Source organism: Bufo bufo, chromosome 7, assembly GCF_905171765.1.
Source record: "Bufo bufo chromosome 7, aBufBuf1.1, whole genome shotgun sequence".
In the NCBI taxonomy this organism is placed as follows: domain Eukaryota; kingdom Metazoa; phylum Chordata; class Amphibia; order Anura; family Bufonidae; genus Bufo; species Bufo bufo.
In genome coordinates, this window is record NC_053395.1 from 9,222,299 (window position 1) to 9,240,243 (window position 17,945).

Here is a 17,945-nt window from a genome sequence, read left to right on the forward strand (position 1 = left end):
GACATATAGGAAAGAGCTGTGTGGACATCAGCCCAGAACGGAAGATAGGAGCGATAAACGGAACACATTACAACTGTCGTCCTAAATAATTAACGTAAAGAACGGTGATGCAAACTGGTAAACCCAACATTGGCCGCTGTACACCTCTATGGTGTAGTCCTGTACACGCTGAATGGAGCTGTGCCGCACCTGCTTGAACGCCACTACGGTGAAACAAGACCTCCGTTCTCTTGGACCCCAATTAATCAGACATTTATCACCTGTGGACAGGTCATCAATATCTGATCGGTAAAGGTTCTACTCCCGGCACCCCCATCAGTTTGAGGAGACTGCAGCTCTCTTTCTAGGCCAGTGATGACCAGGGGCGGACTGGAAAGTGGCCCTGAGGAATAAAAAACTAAGAGGGCCCTTATGTTGTTGGGGGGTCCAAACTGACAGAAGGTGGGGCAACACAAGTAGGTAGGTAAGCAAAATCCTGTCCAATCAAAACCATATACCGCAGTGAAGCACAATATACTGCCTCAACAGCTATCCCTCTGTGGTGGTCATCCATAGCTGCCATTTTCTCTCCTCCTCCTCCAATTGTATGTGATTATGATATGGAGCAGGGGCTTAGGAGGTGAGATGCGGACCATAGTTAAATTCAGGAGGACATGTGTGGTCACTGGCTGGGTACATGAGCACCTGATTCTCACAGCTTTAATTACTCTGGAGAGCTAATTTTTTACCCGGCAGAGCGGAGGGCTTGGGTGGCCCCCTGGCCATAAGTCCACCAAGAAATTTCCCTGTAAAGTCTATGGCCAATCTGCTCCGGTGATGTCACATTAATTGGTCACATGGTCTAAGGGCAGCTCCGTCCCTGGGCTGCAGTGGGCAGTGCTGTGTGAGGTAAGCTGTGAGGAGGCTACAGCGGGGGTGCCAGGTGTCCGACCTCCACCCATCACGTCCTGGTGACCTGAGGACAGGCCATCCATATTCTACTCCTGGAAAAGCCCTTTAGGCTCCATTCACACGTCCACAAGTGTTTTGCGGTCCGCACATGGCCGGCACTATGATAGAAATGCCTATTATTGTCCGTGGCTGAGGACAAGAATAGGACTTGGTCTATCTTTTTTGCGGGGCGCGGAACGGAACTACGGATGTGGGCAGCACACGGTGTGCTGTCGGCATTGGTCTGCACGCGTTGCGGAAATGGATGCAGGATCATTCATGCGGACGTGTGAATGGATCCTTAAGGGGAGATGTGATAAGAGGCATAACCAGCCCATTTATTCCCGCCGCTCTGTCCTCCCACCGCTCTCGCTGTTTACTTGGCTGCAGCAGCTGACACGCCGTGTTCTCACCGCTGCAGCCAATCTCCTGCCATCCACTCTCAGCTGTGGCGCTCAAGGGGTCATCATTGATGCAGCAATGTAATTAACGCCCAGGGCACCAGAGCTGGGATGGTGGGGCATTAAAGGGGCAAGTAACGGTTCTCTTATTAGTTTATGGATCCATAAAGTGGACGAATAACTTACACAGCAGCGTCATTCTGCGCACACGTCTATAAGCGTGTATTCAGACTGCGGTTGTGCTGCGGTATTTGTCCAAATTAATTGCCAAGCTTCACGCCAGTAATGAATAACATGCGATAATTGCAGAACTGGAGCAGTTCCGTGACAAGAAGCAGAGCACAGGTGCTATGTCTGAATGCGCCATACAGCACCATATGACAAAGGCGGAGTAGCATATGGAGACCGCAGTGTATTGTGTGGCGACAGTGTATTGTGTGGCGACGTTGGTGTACCATGTGGTGACGGCGGTGTACCGTGTGGTGACAGCGATGTACCCTGTGGTGACAGCGATGTACCCTGTGGTGACGGCGGTGTACCGTGTGGTGACAGCGATGTACCCTGTGGTGACAGCGGTGTACCGTGTGGTGACGGCGATGTACCGTGTGGTGACGGCGATGTACCCTGTGGTGACGGCGATGTACCCTGTGGTGACGGCGGTGTACTGTGTGGTGACGGCGATGTACCGTGTGGTGACGGCGATGTACCGTGTGGTGACGGCGGTGTACCGTGTGGTGACAGCGATGTACCCTGTGGTGACAGCGATGTACCCTGTGGTGACGGCGGTGTACCGTGTGGTGACGGCGATGTACCGTGTGGTGACGGCGATGTACCCTGTGGTGACGGCGGTGTACTGTGTGGTGACGGCGATGTACCGTGTGGTGACGGCGGTGTACCGTGTGGCGACAGCTATGTACTGTGTGGTGACGGCAGTGTACTGTGTGGTGACGGCTGTGTACTGTGTGGTGACGGCAGTGTACTGTGTGGTGACAGCGATGTACCCTGTGGTGACGGCGGTGTACCGTGTGGTGACGGCGGTGTACCGTGTGGTGACGGCGGTGTACTGTGTGGTGACACCACTGGACAGAAGCAGTGTGGTGCGCGTTTAATAAAGGGCCTACATTGACACTTTTCTCACTGCTGACATCCCTGTCAAAACCACTGAACATAAGCCTCTGTTGTTTTCAAGGAAATCATTGTTCGCAGGGCACAGCTCACAACCATCCTTATCTCCATGGCAACCAAGCCAGTAGTCTCCACTCATGACTACTTCCCCCTATAGAATTGTGGTCTTCAATAAGATGGCGGCTGCCGGGGTTCTGGAGGTCTCGGCGTTTCCCATCATGCTTTGCTGCCTCGCCCTTTCCTCCCACGTGACCGCGCAGCATGCCGGGACTTGTAGTGCGCGTGCTGCAGTCAGCTCCTGTGAGGGCACCGCACGCTGGACACTGAGGCCGGGAGCAGAGGAGGAGCAGAGCCGGGGGCGCCCGCGGGAGAGGTGAGTGACCCGAGGGTGTGCGTATAGGGGAGGAGAGGAAAAAGCCGGGCGGGTGTGTGTATATACTCCTGCCCTATAGATGACGCCTGTGTGTATATACTCCTGCCCTATAGATGACGCCTGTGTGTATATACTCCTGCCCTATAGATGACGTCTGTGTGTATATACTCCTGCCCTATAGATGACGTCTGTGTGTATATACTCCTGCCCTATAGATGACGCCTGTGTGTATATACTCCTGTCCTATAGATGACACTGTGTGTATATACTCCTGCCCTATAGATGACGCCTGTGTGTATATACTCCTGCCCTATAGATGACGCCTGTGTGTGTATATACTCCTGCCCTATAGATGACGCTGTGTGTATATACTCCTGCCCTATAGATGACGCCTGTGTGTATATACTCCTGCCCTATAGATGACACTGTGTGTATATACTCCTGCCCTATAGATGACGCTGTGTGTATATACTCCTGCCCTATAGATGACGTCTGTGTGTATATACTCCTGCCCTATAGATGACACCTGTGTGTATATACTCCTGCCCTATAGATGACACCTGTGTGTATATACTCCTGCCCTATAGATGACGTCTGTGTGTATATACTCCTGCCCTATAGATGACGCTGTGTGTATATACTCCTGCCCTATAGATGACGTCTGTGTGTATATACTTCTGCCCTATAGATGACGCCTGTGTGTATATACTCCTGCCCTATAGATGACACCTGTGTGTATATACTCCTGCCCTATAGATGACGTCTGTGTGTATATACTCCTGCCCTATAGATGACGTCTGTGTGTATATACTCCTGCCCTATAGATGACGCTGTGTGTATATACTCCTGCCCTATAGATGACGTCTGTGTGTATATACTCCTGCCCTATAGATGACGCTGTGTGTATATATACTCCTGCCCTATAGATGACGCTGTGTGTATATACTCCTGCCCTATAGATGACGCTGTGTGTATATATACTCCTGCCCTATAGATGACACCTGTGTGTATATACTCCTGCCCTATAGATGACGTCTGTGTGTATATACTCCTGCCCTATAGATGACGCTGTGTGTATATACTCCTGCCCTATAGATGACGTCTGTGTGTATATACTTCTGCCCTATAGATGACGCCTGTGTGTATATACTCCTGCCCTATAGATGACACCTGTGTGTATATACTCCTGCCCTATAGATGACGTCTGTGTGTATATACTCCTGCCCTATAGATGACGTCTGTGTGTATATACTCCTGCCCTATAGATGACGCTGTGTGTATATACTCCTGCCCTATAGATGACGTCTGTGTGTATATACTCCTGCCCTATAGATGACGTCTGTGTGTATATACTCCTGCCCTATAGATGACGCTGTGTGTATATACTCCTGCCCTATAGATGACACTGTGTGTATATACTCCTGCCCTATAGATGACGCTGTGTGTATATACTCCTGCCCTATAGATGACACTGTGTGTATATACTCCTGCCCTATAGATGACGCTGTGTGTATATACTCCTGTCCTATAGATGACGCTGTGTGTATATACTCCTGCCCTATAGATGACGCCTGTGTGTATATACTCCTGCCCTATAGATGACGCTGTGTGTGTATATACTCCTGCCCTATAGATGACGCTGTGTGTATATACTCCTGCCCTATAGATGACGCTGTGTGTATATACTCCTGCCCTATAGATGACGCCTGTGTGTGTATATACTCCTGCCCTATAGATGACGCCTGTGTGTGTATATACTCCTGCCCTATAGATGACGCCTGTGTGTATATACTCCTGCCCTATAGATGACGCTGTGTATATATACTCCTGCCCTATAGATGACTGTAAATGTATGGGGTCATTCATCAAACCGGTGGAAAGTAGAGCCCATGGCAACCAATCAGATTCCACCTTTCATTTTGGACAGCTTCTTTGGAAAATGAAAGGAGGAATCTGATTGGTTGCCATGGGCTCTACTTTCCACCGGTTTGATGAATCGCCCCCTACGTCTTTTGGAGATCATTTCATCTTCAGCTTGCAGAACTCTTCACATTTGGGGCTTGTGCCGTGCATCGGGGACTGCAGATGGCGGCGCACGGGCACCGTCCATGTGGCTGGCGCAGACAGATTCAGACCCATTTAACTTAAATTGATCCGTGATCCGTCCGCACCACAAAAAAATGGAGCAAGTTTTTTTTTTTTTTTACGGTGCAGAGGCAGGGAGAGAATCCCCACAGTGAATGGGTCCGCGATCGGCGCACACGGCCGGGGCTTGTGTATTGTGGAGCCGCTGTTTTCAGGCCGCAGTTACTGTGAGCGGAGATGAGGTGCCGATCTTCCCATTATACCTGATCTCGATAACTCAAGTGTGAACACAGCCTAATTTTGAGCGGGGGTGCCCAGACTTTTGCAATGCTACAGTACATGATGTATACACGATGGCTGTGTGTATATTAGAGCACCCCCTGTGTCCTGCACGGAGAGCGCAGCACTAGACTCGGCGAGAGGTTTTCGGTAGTGTTGAGCGAACTTGTGTTTTAAATTCGGCATCGGGTTATCGAAGAATCCTGTTATGGATTCTAAATTCCGTTATGGTCCGTGGTAGCGGAATACATAACGGGATACTTCGATAACCCGAACTTTAGACGCCAAACTTAAAACACAAGTTCGCTCAACACTCGTTTTCGGGGATCAGGTTCAATGAGAATCCACGTAAAAATGGGAAACGGCAGCGATGGGAATGACGGCGGCGCGGTCACCGTGGAGAATGGTGAGATCCTGGAAGAACATAAGGCGTCGGGGGGTCAGAGGAGGACATCAGGAATGGTGGGGAGCAGAGTCCGCAGCACACTGACCCGTCCGGACGGTAACGGCAGACCACCTGCTCCACGGGGCAACCAAACAAGACCCCCGAGCAGTGAAGAACATGGCCTGGTCAGAGGAGGACAAGCACTACCAGCAGATGAAGCCGTCCGGTCAGTAATGGTGGGGAGCAGAGTCCGCAGCACACTGACCCGTCCGGACGGTAACGGCAGACCACCTGCTCCACGGGGCAACCAAACAAGACCCCCGAGCAGTGAAGAACATGGCCTGGTCAGAGGAGGACAAGCACTACCAGCAGATGAAGCCGTCCGGTCAGTAATGGTGGGGAGCAGAGTCCGCAGCACACTGACCCGTCCGGACGGTAACGGCAGACCACCTGCTCCACGGGGCAACCAAACAAGACCCCCGAGCAGTGAAGAACATGGCCTGGTCAGAGGAGGACGAGCACTACCAGCAGATGAAGCCGTCCGGTCAGTAATGGTGGGGAAGGTTTGGGCCTCATCCCTCGATGGCCGTTGTCCACCCTGTGGTCATAAGGTTCTGGACTGGCTGCAGGAACAGGACGGACAGTTTTCCTTCTTCCAAGATCCTTATCCTATAGATCTGGAGTCGGCAACCTTCAGCACTCCAGCTGTTGTGAAACTACAACTCCCAGCATGCAAACTTACTCGGCTGTTCTTATAATATCATGGAAGTGAAAGGAGGATTCTGGGAGTTGTAGTTTCAGAGCTGCGGAGGTTTCTGATCCCTGAGCGGATCATTCACGGCGTGTCAGGACCTCCATCTGATGTCCTCATCACCGTGCCACCAAACGAGGTCCCACGCCGTATGGGGCTCTAATAAAGTGCCTGTTCAGTGTGGAGAAAAGTATGTGACCCCCCTCCACGGGAGCTTTTATGGCCCCCGTTCTACATCCATAGGCATTAATATAGGGTTGGTCCCCCCTTTGCTCTGCTGGGGAGGCTTGCTGTAAGATTTTGGGGGGTGTCCCTTTGTGAGGCCAGACCCTGATGTTGGAGGAGAGGGCCCGGCTCTCAGTCTCTGGGGTTCTTCCAGACTCCCCCAGCCATGGCTTTATGGAGGAACAGAAAAGGGCCTTCCCCAAACGGTTCCCACAAAGCTGCCACCATACAAGTGTCCACAAAGTCCTGTCTGCTGAAGAATTCAGACTCTAAGGGTCCGAGCCCTGAAGACCCCCCCCCCCCCCCATAGCATTACCCCCCTCCACCAGACTGTGCAGCGGGCGCCATGCAGTCCGGCCGGTAACGTCCTCCTGGCGTTCACCAGACTCGACCATCAGATGCCAGATAGAGAGGAGATTGGTGACCGCACAGAAGACGTCTCCAGAGTCCAGCGGTGGTGGCTTTACCCCCATCTCACGCCTGGCATTGTGCTTGGTGATGGAAGCCTGGCATGCAGCGGCCATGGACTCCCATGTCATGAAGCCCCCGACGCAGCATTTTGAGATCTGTTTGCAGAACTGTGACTGCAGCTCTGGCTGTGACTGGAGTAGAAGTGAAGATGTAGCTTGATCCTTGCTTGAAGCTGCACTTTCCATGAGCCGCCAGATCCAGGGTCACATGCTGATAGTTTACACATACCCAGCATTCCCTGGAGAGTAACCCTTTGCTGGCTGGCGGCTTCCTGCTCTGAGGCCTGTGCTGGGGGGGGGGAGCAGTAATGTTCACCGTGTCCCATATGATGTAATGCAGGCAGAGGTGTGATCCTGGGCGGCCGCCCCCGAGTTCACCTGGGGACTGTATGTTCCTTTCCCCGCAGTCTTGTGGTAACTCGCTGTTCGCGTCGTTTTCTCCCTCATGTGAGGATACGGCTTCTGATTAACACTTTGTGTGCTGCCGCCCCAGCTCTGTCCACGTGGTGCTACGTCCCTGACTGTTACTCCTGCAGGTGTCTGAGGTGGCGACACGACCGGCCTCGCTGTCTTATGGGGTCCCACGGCAGAGGGGTGAGTGTTAGCGGTGGGCGCACAGCTTACTTCAGGGGGATCGTACATCTGGCCGCCCTGTGTGAGGATGGGGGTAGTGATCTGTAGACCAGCTGCCCAATATAACGGCGGTGCCTCTGTCCGCTGCCAGGAACCAGTCCGATTGGTTTAGTAACGTCTATCTGTAACCTTCAGGCGTCTTTCCCTAGAAGTCGATGTGCGGCAGCTGTGACCCGGCAGACAAACATCGTCTTGCGGCTCATTCCGTTCCATCGCTAAAAGGGGTAGAACATTTACCAGCAGCTGCTGCATCGCCTCGGATATTCTTCTCCACCCTTATATCGCGCCCTTCCCCCCAGGGGTGTAACGATCGTGGTCGCAGAGGGTGTGACTGCGCCCGGGGGGTGTGGGGTTGCGCCCAAGTGCTTTTAGCCAGCCCAGCCCCCCTCTGCTTTGTCTATTTAAAAAGTAAGTGCTAGTGCGGCTGCGCACGTCCCCCATACATACACCTTTTCTGCTTGATGTCGGCAAGACCCGGAGCTGGCGGTCATGGGTCTCGCGGGAAGACGTGAAGATGCTGCCAGTCAGGCGGAACAGAGCAGAGAGAAGTATTTTATTTCATTTTTTTTAGGTATGCACACGCTGCGCACCATACTGGGGGCACCCGGCACTATGAATTGAAGGAAATTTGGAAACTGGGGGGGCACAAAAAGAAAATAGAATCTATACAGAGAGGTATAGATGGGGGCTGTGCCATACTGGGGGCAGCCAATCATTCAATTATATACAGGGATCAAAATGAAATATATACAGTCTGGGTGGGCGCCAAATGTGAGAGATATATTATTACGCAGAGCGAGTGGCGGGGAGGGGGCAGGGTAATGGGATTACGGGCTAATGGGGGTAGGGGGCCCCAATCCAAAGTTTGCCATGTTAGTTACGCCACTGCGGGGCCCCCCCATTCACGCGGTGGAGGGATCGCTTCCAGCTGAAGCTGCATTCATCCTGCAGTTAGTGGACCGGTTCCAGCCGCCATGTCGGACATATCTTATGGTGGACGGTGGCAGCGTGGGCTAGACTCCGAGAGCGCGTGCAAAAGCTAAAAAGTGCAGGGATTGATTAATCATGTTTTACCTGTGCGGACAGGTGTGTCATGCAGAGAGCCCGCCTGTATCCGATCCACAGGACAGACATAACCAATCAATCCATTCATTTTCCGACCTTACTGCAATACTTTGGTTTGGTGAGCCGTTCCACCAAATTCACAACCTGACGCTGCGGCAGCTTTTGTGACCGCGTCTGGTAAAGGTTCTTTGTTGTTGACACTTTTCGGTAGTTTTTTTGGTTTTCTTTTAATTCATTGTTCATGGGCGATATTCCCCCTCCATATTTTTCACTAACCTGATACATCTACGTTCTCGCTCTTTGTCCGTCCGGTCATTGGACTCTTCTCTCCCGCTGTCCTAATGTCTGACCTTGGCTTCTCCCGTCTCTTCCTCTTCTCCCTCTCCGCTGTCCTAATGTCTGACCTTGGCTTCTCCCGTCTCTTCCTCTTCTCCCTCTCCGCTGTCCTAATGTCTGACCTTGGCTTCTCCCGTCTCTTCCTCTTCTCTCTCTCCGCTGTCCTAATGTCTGACCTTGGCTTCTCCCGTCTCTTCCTCTTCTCTCTCTCCGCTGTCCTAATGTCTGACCTTGGCTTCTCCCGTCTCTTCCTCTTCTCTCTCTCCGCTGTCCTAATGTCTGACCTTGGCTTCTCCCGTCTCTTCCTCTTCTCCCTCTCCGCTGTCCTAATGTCTGACCTTGGCTTCTCCCGTCTCTTCCTCTTCTCCCTCTCCGCTGTCCTAATGTCTGACCTTGCCTTCTCCCGTCTCTTCCTCTTCTCCCTCTCCGCTGTCCTAATGTCTGACCTTGGCTTCTCCCGTCTCTTCCTCTTCTCCCTCTCCGCTGTCCTAATGTCTGACCTTGGCTTCTCCCGTCTCTTCCTCTTCTCCCTCTCCGCTGTCCTAATGTCTGACCTTGGCTTCTCCCGTCTCTTCCTCCTGCAGATGGATAAAGGTCGTGTGTCTTTTCTTCCTGTGACCTGAGCTGCCCTCCTGGATAATTAGGTAAGGTTCCTTGTACTTTGTATTCACCCGTCTTCCCCTTATATTGTCCGTGTGCAGGAGGACAGCTCCAGTCACATCCAGAGCTGCATTCATAATCCTGCTGCCAAGTGTAATTCAGCGGAACACGGCACATTTAGTGCCAGCAGAATTGTGCATGCAGATTTGGTTGTGACTTGAGTATAACCCCGGTCCTGAGCATAAAATGTTGGGTTTTCCTTGGTTCTTGTCAGTTACCCCTCGTCTGGTTCCATCCTTCTCTGTCTGCAGGTTCTGAAATATCACGACTGCTCTAGGACGGCAGAGTTTCCAGGTTCCAGGTCAGTTTGGTCGCTCGATATGTTTTCATTTGTCTTTTCCTTCTCCTCTGACGCGGCCTCTGTTGCAGGAATGTTGCAGTCCATCAAAATGCTGCGGAAGAACATGGTGGAGCTGCTGGCTCGAGGAGCGCAGAACCCCCCTTTCCGTCTGTCCTTATTGCTGCGGCTCCAATCCACCTCTGCCACAGACCAACACCATGTGGAGCTGGCCAGAGAGAGGTCCAAGACCGTCACCTCCTTCTACAATCAGTCCAGCATCGACAAGGCCGCAGAGAAGGTACCATGGCCGAGCACCAGTAGTAAATGTCCGGTTTTCTGCATGATGTATTTATGTGGGCGATCATTGACCCTTCTCATACATGCTAGCATGGTCGTGGGCAGAGCTGCCCATTGAGGCTGAGTCCCTGACAGTCCCCAGATGTGGTGTGGACCAGTGCGACAGCAGCGTGTGCTGATGTATTAGGAACGTATGATAACCCCTAAACCCAGTTTTCTACTTCACAAAAATAAATAAATCTGTTTCTCGCCCCCATCTTTAGCCCTCTGTGCGTCTCACCCCCACAACAATGCTGTACTCCGGACGGTCTCAAGATGGCAGCCACATCCTGGTAAGACCCATTCTCGGAGATCCTTCCATAGGGCTGTGCGTATTGTACATAATGATTTTACCTCTTCCTTCATAGAAAAGTGCCAGATATCTGTACAAGGAGCTCCCTGTCCGCATCGCGCATCGGATCAAAGGTTTCCGCAGCCTCCCATTCATCATTGGCTGTAACCCAACCATACTCCACGTGGTAGGTATCGCCCATCACTTACCAGCAGTCCCTATCCCTTGTCTCACACATCTCATGCCTCTGTCCATCTCTTTCAGCATGAGCTTTATATCAGTGCCTTCCACAAGCTGAGCGAGTTCCCTCCGGTAAGCTCCAGGATCCAATGATGTCTGGTCATTTGTGTCGAGCAGCGTCGCCTATTTCCATGTGTTTTTATTTTGCCGCGCAGATCACAGACCATGAGGTGGAGAGCCAGTACTGCAAACTTCTCCGGCAGCTGCTCGATGACCACAAGGATGTAGTGACTCAGCTGGCCGAAGGTCTGAGAGAAAGCCGGAGGCATATACAGGTAGCGCTTACATAGGGTTATGGCAGATCAAGACTGAAGGGGGGGCAGTCTATACTTAAGTTATGGTGGGGGGATGTAAGGGAAAAGAGACGGGAGCCTAGGAAGGTGCTGGAGAGGAGAGGCGGGAGCCTAGGAAGGTGCTGGAGAGGAGAGGCGGGAGCCTAGGAAGGTGCTGGAGAGGAGAGGCGGGAGCCTAGGAAGGTGCTGGAGAGGAGAGGCGGGAGCCTAGGAAGGTGCTGGAGAGGAGAGGCGGGAGCCTAGGAAGGTGCTGGAGAGGAGAGGCGGGAGCCTAGGAAGGTGCGGGAGCCTAGGAAGGTGCGGGAGCCTAGGAAGGTGCGGGAGCCTAGGAAGGTGCGGGAGCCTAGGAAGGTGCGGGAGCCTAGGAAGGTGCGGGAGCCTAGGAAGGTGCGGGAGCCTAGGAAGGTGCGGGAGCCTAGGAAGGTGCGGGAGCCTAGGAAGGTGCGGGAGCCTAGGAAGGTGCGGGAGCCTAGGAAGGTGCGGGAGCCTAGGAAATTGTGAGGACAATAGATGCTGGATCAGACCCTCAAGAAGAAACCTGGCTAACAATAAGTGAAATGATCTCGCTTCTTGGGCCTGATTCAGGCGACCATGCCAGTTTCCATCCACAGACGTATCTGGATATCTAGGTGCGTCCATTTTTTTTTCTGGACCCTTTAAAAAAAAAGAATGGTACATGCTGTGGTTTTCTCTTCATGGACCAGCAATCCATGAGGTCAAACTGACGTCTGACTTGTAGCATTTAATATGCCCGAGTGCAGTCAGGACACCACGCGGACAGAAAGAACTGCTGTGTGAATGAAGCCTTAGGCTACTTTCACACTTGCGGCAGAGAGATCCGGCAAGCAGTTCCGTCGCCGGAACTGCCTGCCGGATCAGGCAAAATGTATGCTAACTGATGGCATTAGTAAGACTGATCAGGATCCTGATCAGTCTTAAAAATGCCTGATCAGTCGAAAAAATGCATTGAAATGCCGGATCCGTCTTTCCGGTGTCATTCGGCAAAAACGGATCCGGCATTTATCTTTTCACCTTTTTTTCAGTCTGCGCATGCGCATACCGGAAGGACGGATCCGGCACTAATACATTCCTATGGGAAAAAATGCCTGATCCGGCATTCAGGCAAGTCTTCAGTTTTTTTAGCCGGAGATAAAACCGTAGCATGCTACGGTTTTCTCTTTTGCCTGATCAGTCAAAACGACTGAACTGAAGACATCCTGAGGCAAACTGAACGGATTACTCTCCATTCAGAATGCATGGGGACATACCTGATCAGTTCTTTTCCGGTATAGAGCCCCTGTGACGGAACTCTATGCCGGAAAAGAACAACGCAAGTGTGAAAGTAGCCTTACACAACTTATTATCTCCCTGCAGGATGAGAAGGTGATCAGATTCTTCTTGGATAAAACATTAACTTCGCGACTGGGGATAAGAATGCTGGCCACCCACCATTTGTCCCTGCATGAGGATCTGGTAAGGTCACGTTTGTGCGTTTGATCACTTTATGTAATAAAGATGACACTTCCCATAATGCAAATAACCAGAGCAAAGACCATGAACAAGCAGGTAATGGTGGAAGATTTTTATCTTTAAATCTTGCAGAATAGTGAGTGCAGCTCTGGAGTACAATACAGGATGTAACTCAGGATCAGTACAGGATAAGTAATGTATGTACACAGTGACTGCACCAGCAGAATAGTGAGTGCAGCTCTGGAGTATAATACAGGATGTAACTCAGGATCAGTACAGGATAAGTAATGTATGTGCACAGTGACTGCACCAGCAGAATAGTGAGTGCAGCTCTGGAGTATAATACAGGATGTAACTCAGGATCAGTACAGGATAAGTAATGTATGTACACAGTGACTGCACCAGCAGAAGAGTGAGTGCCGCTCTGGAGTATAATACAGGATGTAACTCAGGATCAGTACAGGATAAGTAATGTATGTACACAGTGACTGCACCAGCAGAAGAGTGAGTGCAGCTCTGGAGTATAATACAGGATGTAACTCAGGATCAGTACAGGATAAGTAATGTATGTACACAGTGACTGCAGCAGCAGAATAGTGAGTGCAGCTCTGGAGTATCATACAGGATGTAACTCAGGATCAGTACAGGATAAGTAATGTATGTACACAGTGACTGCACCAGCAGAATAGTGAGTGCAGCTCTGGAGTATAATACAGGATGTAACTCAGGGTCAGTACAGGATAAGTAATGTATGTACACTGTGACTGCAGAACAGGGAGTGCAGCTCTGGAGTGTAATACAGAAAAATCTGCTTGGATTTCAGAGTGAAAGGGTAAAATCATGCGGATTATTTTCTGTGGCAGGTTCTGTCTGTCTCGGTTTTTTGCTGCCCTCTGTTTTGCTCATGTCTTATTCCTTTTATACTATACACAGACGGATTTTGTCGGTATAATCTGCACCCGTCTGTCGCCCAAGAAGATAATAGAGAAGTGGGTGGATTTTGCCCGGTAAGATCTGTCGCCTGCGCTTCACTCCTGTAGCGTTTCCCGGTTTCTTGATAAATAATTTCTCGTGTTGCTCCTTTCAGACGCCTCTGTGAACACAAGTATGGGAACGCTCCGCGGGTGCGAATAAACGGCCATGTGGCGGCCCGCTTCCCATTCATCCCAATGCCCCTGGATTACATCCTCCCAGAGCTGCTGAAGAACTCGATGCGGTATGCACGTCGGCGCTGTAGGTGGAGCTTGGTAAATGGGTTTAATCTGTGACTGTGTTGTCTGTGCTCTTTGCCGTCAGGGCCACTATGGAGAGTCACATCGATACTCCCTACAACGTCCCGGACATCTCCATCACCATCGCCAACAACGACATCGACCTGATAATCCGGTAAGGTGTATTTTGTTATTGCAGTCCTTTCTTTTTAACTCCTTAACAACCGTCGGCTGTTTTTTGGCGAGGGCGGTGCAGGACCTCCGTGATATCTCTTGGTGTCGGTGCACTAGACGGCAGTGACCGCTTCTGCTCCTAAACGTCTCCTATTGTTACAGCCGGCTGTAGCGGGGACAGGAGGAACCTCCGGGCGGGTAATATTGCTGACCATAACCTAGAGATCAATATTAAAAGCCTGGAGAACCCCTTTAACTCTTTGATTGCTGTGGTCCAGCGCGTACAGATTTGCTTTGTAATTTATGCCGTTTTCTGGTGTAAATTATAGTAAATCTGTTGAACGGCGAGCGATATTAATTCAGCCGTGCCTCCTGGTAGGGTTCAGGGCTCATGCACACGAGTCCGCAAAACACAGATCTGCAAAAAAAACAGATGACATCCATGTGATGTCCATATCGCTAGGATATGCCCCCATTGTCTGACAGGTGCGGGTCCCTACAACGAGAACGGAGCGGGGAGAGCTGTGGTTGGAGGACCCCGGATTTCCCAGGGTCCGTCCACCACCAAGCGCTGAATGGGAGCGCACCGCACGCGCAGCCCCTGCTCCCATTCATTTCTATGGGGCAGACGGAAATAGCTGAGACAGTGCTTGGCTATTTTCGTCGGCCCTATAGAAATGAATGGGAGCAAGGGCCGCTCATGCGTGAATTGGACCCAGGAGCTGTAATCGCGCTGCTGCAGTGTCGATGGCGAGCAGGTAAACCGTGAAAGCATCGCTCATACGAGGGCGTCTGACCCCCGCCGATCCGATACTGATGACCTGTCAGATAGGTTATCGGAAACTGGACAACCCCTTTTAATGGGTTTAAAAAAGGTAATAAAAATAGAATGAAAAGAAAATGAAAGTCTGGATTTTTTTTTTAATAAAGTGGTTTAGTCTGAAATTTATATTTTTTGCTCTTACATTATGTAAAAGCTGAAAAACCTGCAATCACCGGAGCGGTCATCAGTATCACCTCGGTGGGGGCCAACATCCAGCACCCCCAGGACGGCCAGTACACTGCACGTGCAGCTTCCTGCTCCCAGCTATGACCCCCAGCACCCCCACCAGTCCGATATCGTGACCTACCAATATCTAAAGAGTAAAACCCAAAATGTCTCTCTAAAGTCTGTACATTCCTCGCAGGATCTCTGACCGCGGCGGGGGCATACCTCACGACCACCTGGAGAGAGTTATGGATTACCACTTTTCCACCGCGGAGACCAGCACTCAGGATCCTAGAATCACCCCGGTTTTGGGGAATATGGTTGACATGGTGAACAGCGGCCAGTCTGGACCCATGCATGGGTGAGAGGAGCTTAGAAATGCTGAACTGGAGCCTGATAGATATCTAGTAACCGCCCATGGGATAGGCTGGCGTGTGGGATCCCATCCTGTGGGGTTTTCTCATGTATGTGGGATCTAGTGCTGGAATCGGAGGAGAAGTTTTGCCTGATTTGTGTTTTAATAAGATGGAGGAGCAGGTAATCTGCTGTGGGACGCAGCCATATTAGCATCAGGAGGAGAGCGTGATCTGCTCTATAAGATCCAGCCCAAGGAACATGAGGGAAAGAGGGTGAAATCTGCCGGGATCGGGTCCAATCAACTTGTGAATCAAAAAGCATGATTCAGTGCTGGTAAGGTTGTAGATAAATAGTGTGTAGTCCTTAGTACAATGTAGAGGAGGTCATCTGGGCCGTGTGGTCCAGTGGAGCCCGTCCTAGTGATGGGGTACTCAGGAGGCTTTAGGGTCCAGCCTTGAGAACATGAGGTTGGAGGGAGGTATAGGGCTGTGATGGCTGACCTCCAGCTGTGGTAAAACTACGACTTCCAAGATTCACACTTGCTTGGTTGTTCCCAGAACTCCATAGAAATGAATGGAGCATGCTGGGAGTCGTAGTTTCACCACAGCTGGAGTGGCGGAGGTTAGCCATCACTGATTTTGGGTGTGGGTATTGAATACCAGATGCCATACGATCCCCTCTCCCCAATTTATCAAGGACTAATCCAAGTAACCTATAGGACGCTCTGGTCCCTCTTCTCTTTTCCAGGTTTGGGTTTGGTCTCCCCACCTCCCGCGCTTACGCCGAGTACCTGGGTGGCTCTCTCTGCATTCAGTCTCTTCAGGGCATTGGTACGGATGTGTACCTCCGCATCAAGCACATTGACGGGAAGGAGGAGAGCTTCCGTATATAATGGTGGGAAGACGCAGCAGGCTGGCCTTTTTTCTCAAAGGCCCTCAGCCTGGTCACCTCATGGACTTCAGGAAGAGCCTAAGCCCTCCACCTGTTTCTACTGAGGGTCGCTCCTCACTGCTGGTGCTGGTGGCTGCTGCTTACTACCAGAAGACCCTTCAACAGCTCTGGTGTTGTTAACCTCGGATTCTTGAGGAGACTTGTATTTTACGGCAGTTGAGTGATCTAATCATCTTGAGATTCACCCCAGTGTCAAACATTGAATGGGTTCTATGGAATAGACGCAAATGAGATTAAGGAACAGGTTAAATGTCACCTGGATGAGGAGACCACCTCATCTTCTTTTGTCAGCCACTCGCCTTCTGCTCGCAAGAATTTTGGTTTATTGAGGTGATTGGAGCCAAAAAGCAGTAAATGAACAATTCCTCTTGTGCAGCGGAGGTTCCCCGCGGCTCCCGTGTGGTCTTCTGCAGCGGAGGTTCCCCACGGCTCCCGTGTGGTCTTCTGCAGCGGAGGTTTACCCGCAGCTCCCGTGTGGTCTTCTGCAGCGGAGGTTTACCCGCGGCTCCCGTGTGGTCTTCTGCAGCGGAGGTTCCCCGCGGCTCCCGTGTGGTCTTCTGCAGCGGAGGTTCCCCGCGGCTCCCGTGTGGTCTTCTGCAGCGGAGGTTCCCCGCGGCTCCCGTGTGGTTTTCTGCAGCGGAGGTTCCCCGCGGCTCCCGTGTGGTCTTCTGCAGCGGAGGTTCCCCGCGGCTCCCGTGTGGTCTTCTGCAGCGGAGGTTCCCCGCGGCTCCCGTGTGGTCTTCTGCAGCGGAGGTTGCTTGTCCTATGATGTAACGTATAGCACTTACTGTCCCCATTACGCTGATTGTCCAGGTGTCTAGCAGTAATCAGAACCCGCTACTGTTCTCCTCTGATTTTGTCCCCCTGTGCGGTTCTCGTGGGGAGGATCTAATAGTATATTTAGTGATGCAGACTTTTTTTTTACTGTTTTTGTGTTCCAAGGGTTAAGTTCACATTGTTGCCGCCATTACTGGTTCAGCGTCGGTCCCGTTCAGCCGGTCGCCGTGTGTGTACGGATCATGCTCATGGGTTCTTGAGAACTTGGCACCAGAAGTCATCTGTTGAGTACTTCGGGCCCCTGCGCTCACCTCCTCCAGGGCAGGACACGGTCCTTGGTGTTGATTTCTTCTGCCATATGAACATCTCGGCGGTGGCTCCTGTGACAATCATGTATTATTATCTATTAAAGGGGTTGCAACATGAAAAATATTCTACACTTTTCAAACCAGCTCCTGGAGCGGAATACTTTTGTAATTGCATGTAATTAAAAATGAAGTGCCGCCACTGAGCTCTTCACTGAGATCTGTCTGTATAGCGCCACTCAGTTTAAATCTTTAACCGCCATCAGTGGTATGTTCTGTTAGCAGCTGTGGCAGTTACAGGGGAAGAGCTACAGCAGAAAGGACACGCCCCTCGAGCTGCAGCAAAGGGCATTTTTTTATATATGCAAATGAGCCTCTAGGAACAAGGGGGGCATTGCCGTTACACCTACAGGCTCTGTCAATCACAGTGCAGCGAGAGCAGAGCCTCTAGGTGTAATGGTAACGCCTCCATTGCTCCTAGAGCCTCGTTTGCATATATTAAAACTTCATTTTTATCAGCAATGCAGGCACATGGAACAGGTCAGCCAGTGTC

At 51.3% G+C, this 17,945-nt stretch overlaps 2 protein-coding genes across 9 annotated transcripts; one reads left to right on the forward strand and one right to left on the reverse strand.

The window, feature by feature from the left end:
• Nucleotides 1-2,692: 2,692 nt before the first annotated feature.
• Nucleotides 2,693-17,594, forward strand: BCKDK (branched chain keto acid dehydrogenase kinase). Of its 8 annotated transcripts, XM_040441974.1 has the most exons (16): nucleotides 2,694-2,829; nucleotides 9,643-9,702; nucleotides 9,970-10,019; nucleotides 10,088-10,296; nucleotides 10,559-10,627; nucleotides 10,703-10,813; nucleotides 10,891-10,938; nucleotides 11,022-11,141; nucleotides 12,534-12,632; nucleotides 13,563-13,636; nucleotides 13,717-13,845; nucleotides 13,926-14,015; nucleotides 15,202-15,363; nucleotides 16,107-16,728; nucleotides 16,842-16,989; nucleotides 17,027-17,594. In XM_040441974.1, exons 4-14 carry the CDS (start codon nucleotides 10,090-10,092, stop codon nucleotides 16,249-16,251), a joined length of 1,254 nt encoding a protein of 417 aa, XP_040297908.1. In that variant the 5' UTR covers nucleotides 2,694-2,829; nucleotides 9,643-9,702; nucleotides 9,970-10,019; nucleotides 10,088-10,089; the 3' UTR covers nucleotides 16,252-16,728; nucleotides 16,842-16,989; nucleotides 17,027-17,594. The 8 variants fall into 8 exon arrangements, with proteins under 8 accessions (XP_040297910.1, XP_040297911.1, XP_040297908.1 ...); XM_040441976.1 differs by having other exon boundaries at nucleotides 2,693-2,829; nucleotides 9,970-10,012; nucleotides 16,842-17,594; XM_040441968.1 differs by having other exon boundaries at nucleotides 16,842-17,594.
• LOC121007977 (splicing regulatory glutamine/lysine-rich protein 1-like) lies at nucleotides 8,662-9,953 on the reverse strand. The gene is made up of 2 exons (XM_040440246.1): nucleotides 9,937-9,953; nucleotides 8,662-9,636 (listed from the first exon to the last, which is right to left on the reverse strand). Exons 1-2 carry the CDS (start codon nucleotides 9,951-9,953, stop codon nucleotides 8,994-8,996), a joined length of 660 nt encoding a protein of 219 aa, XP_040296180.1. The 3' UTR covers nucleotides 8,662-8,993.
• Nucleotides 17,595-17,945: the final 351 nt, after the last annotated feature.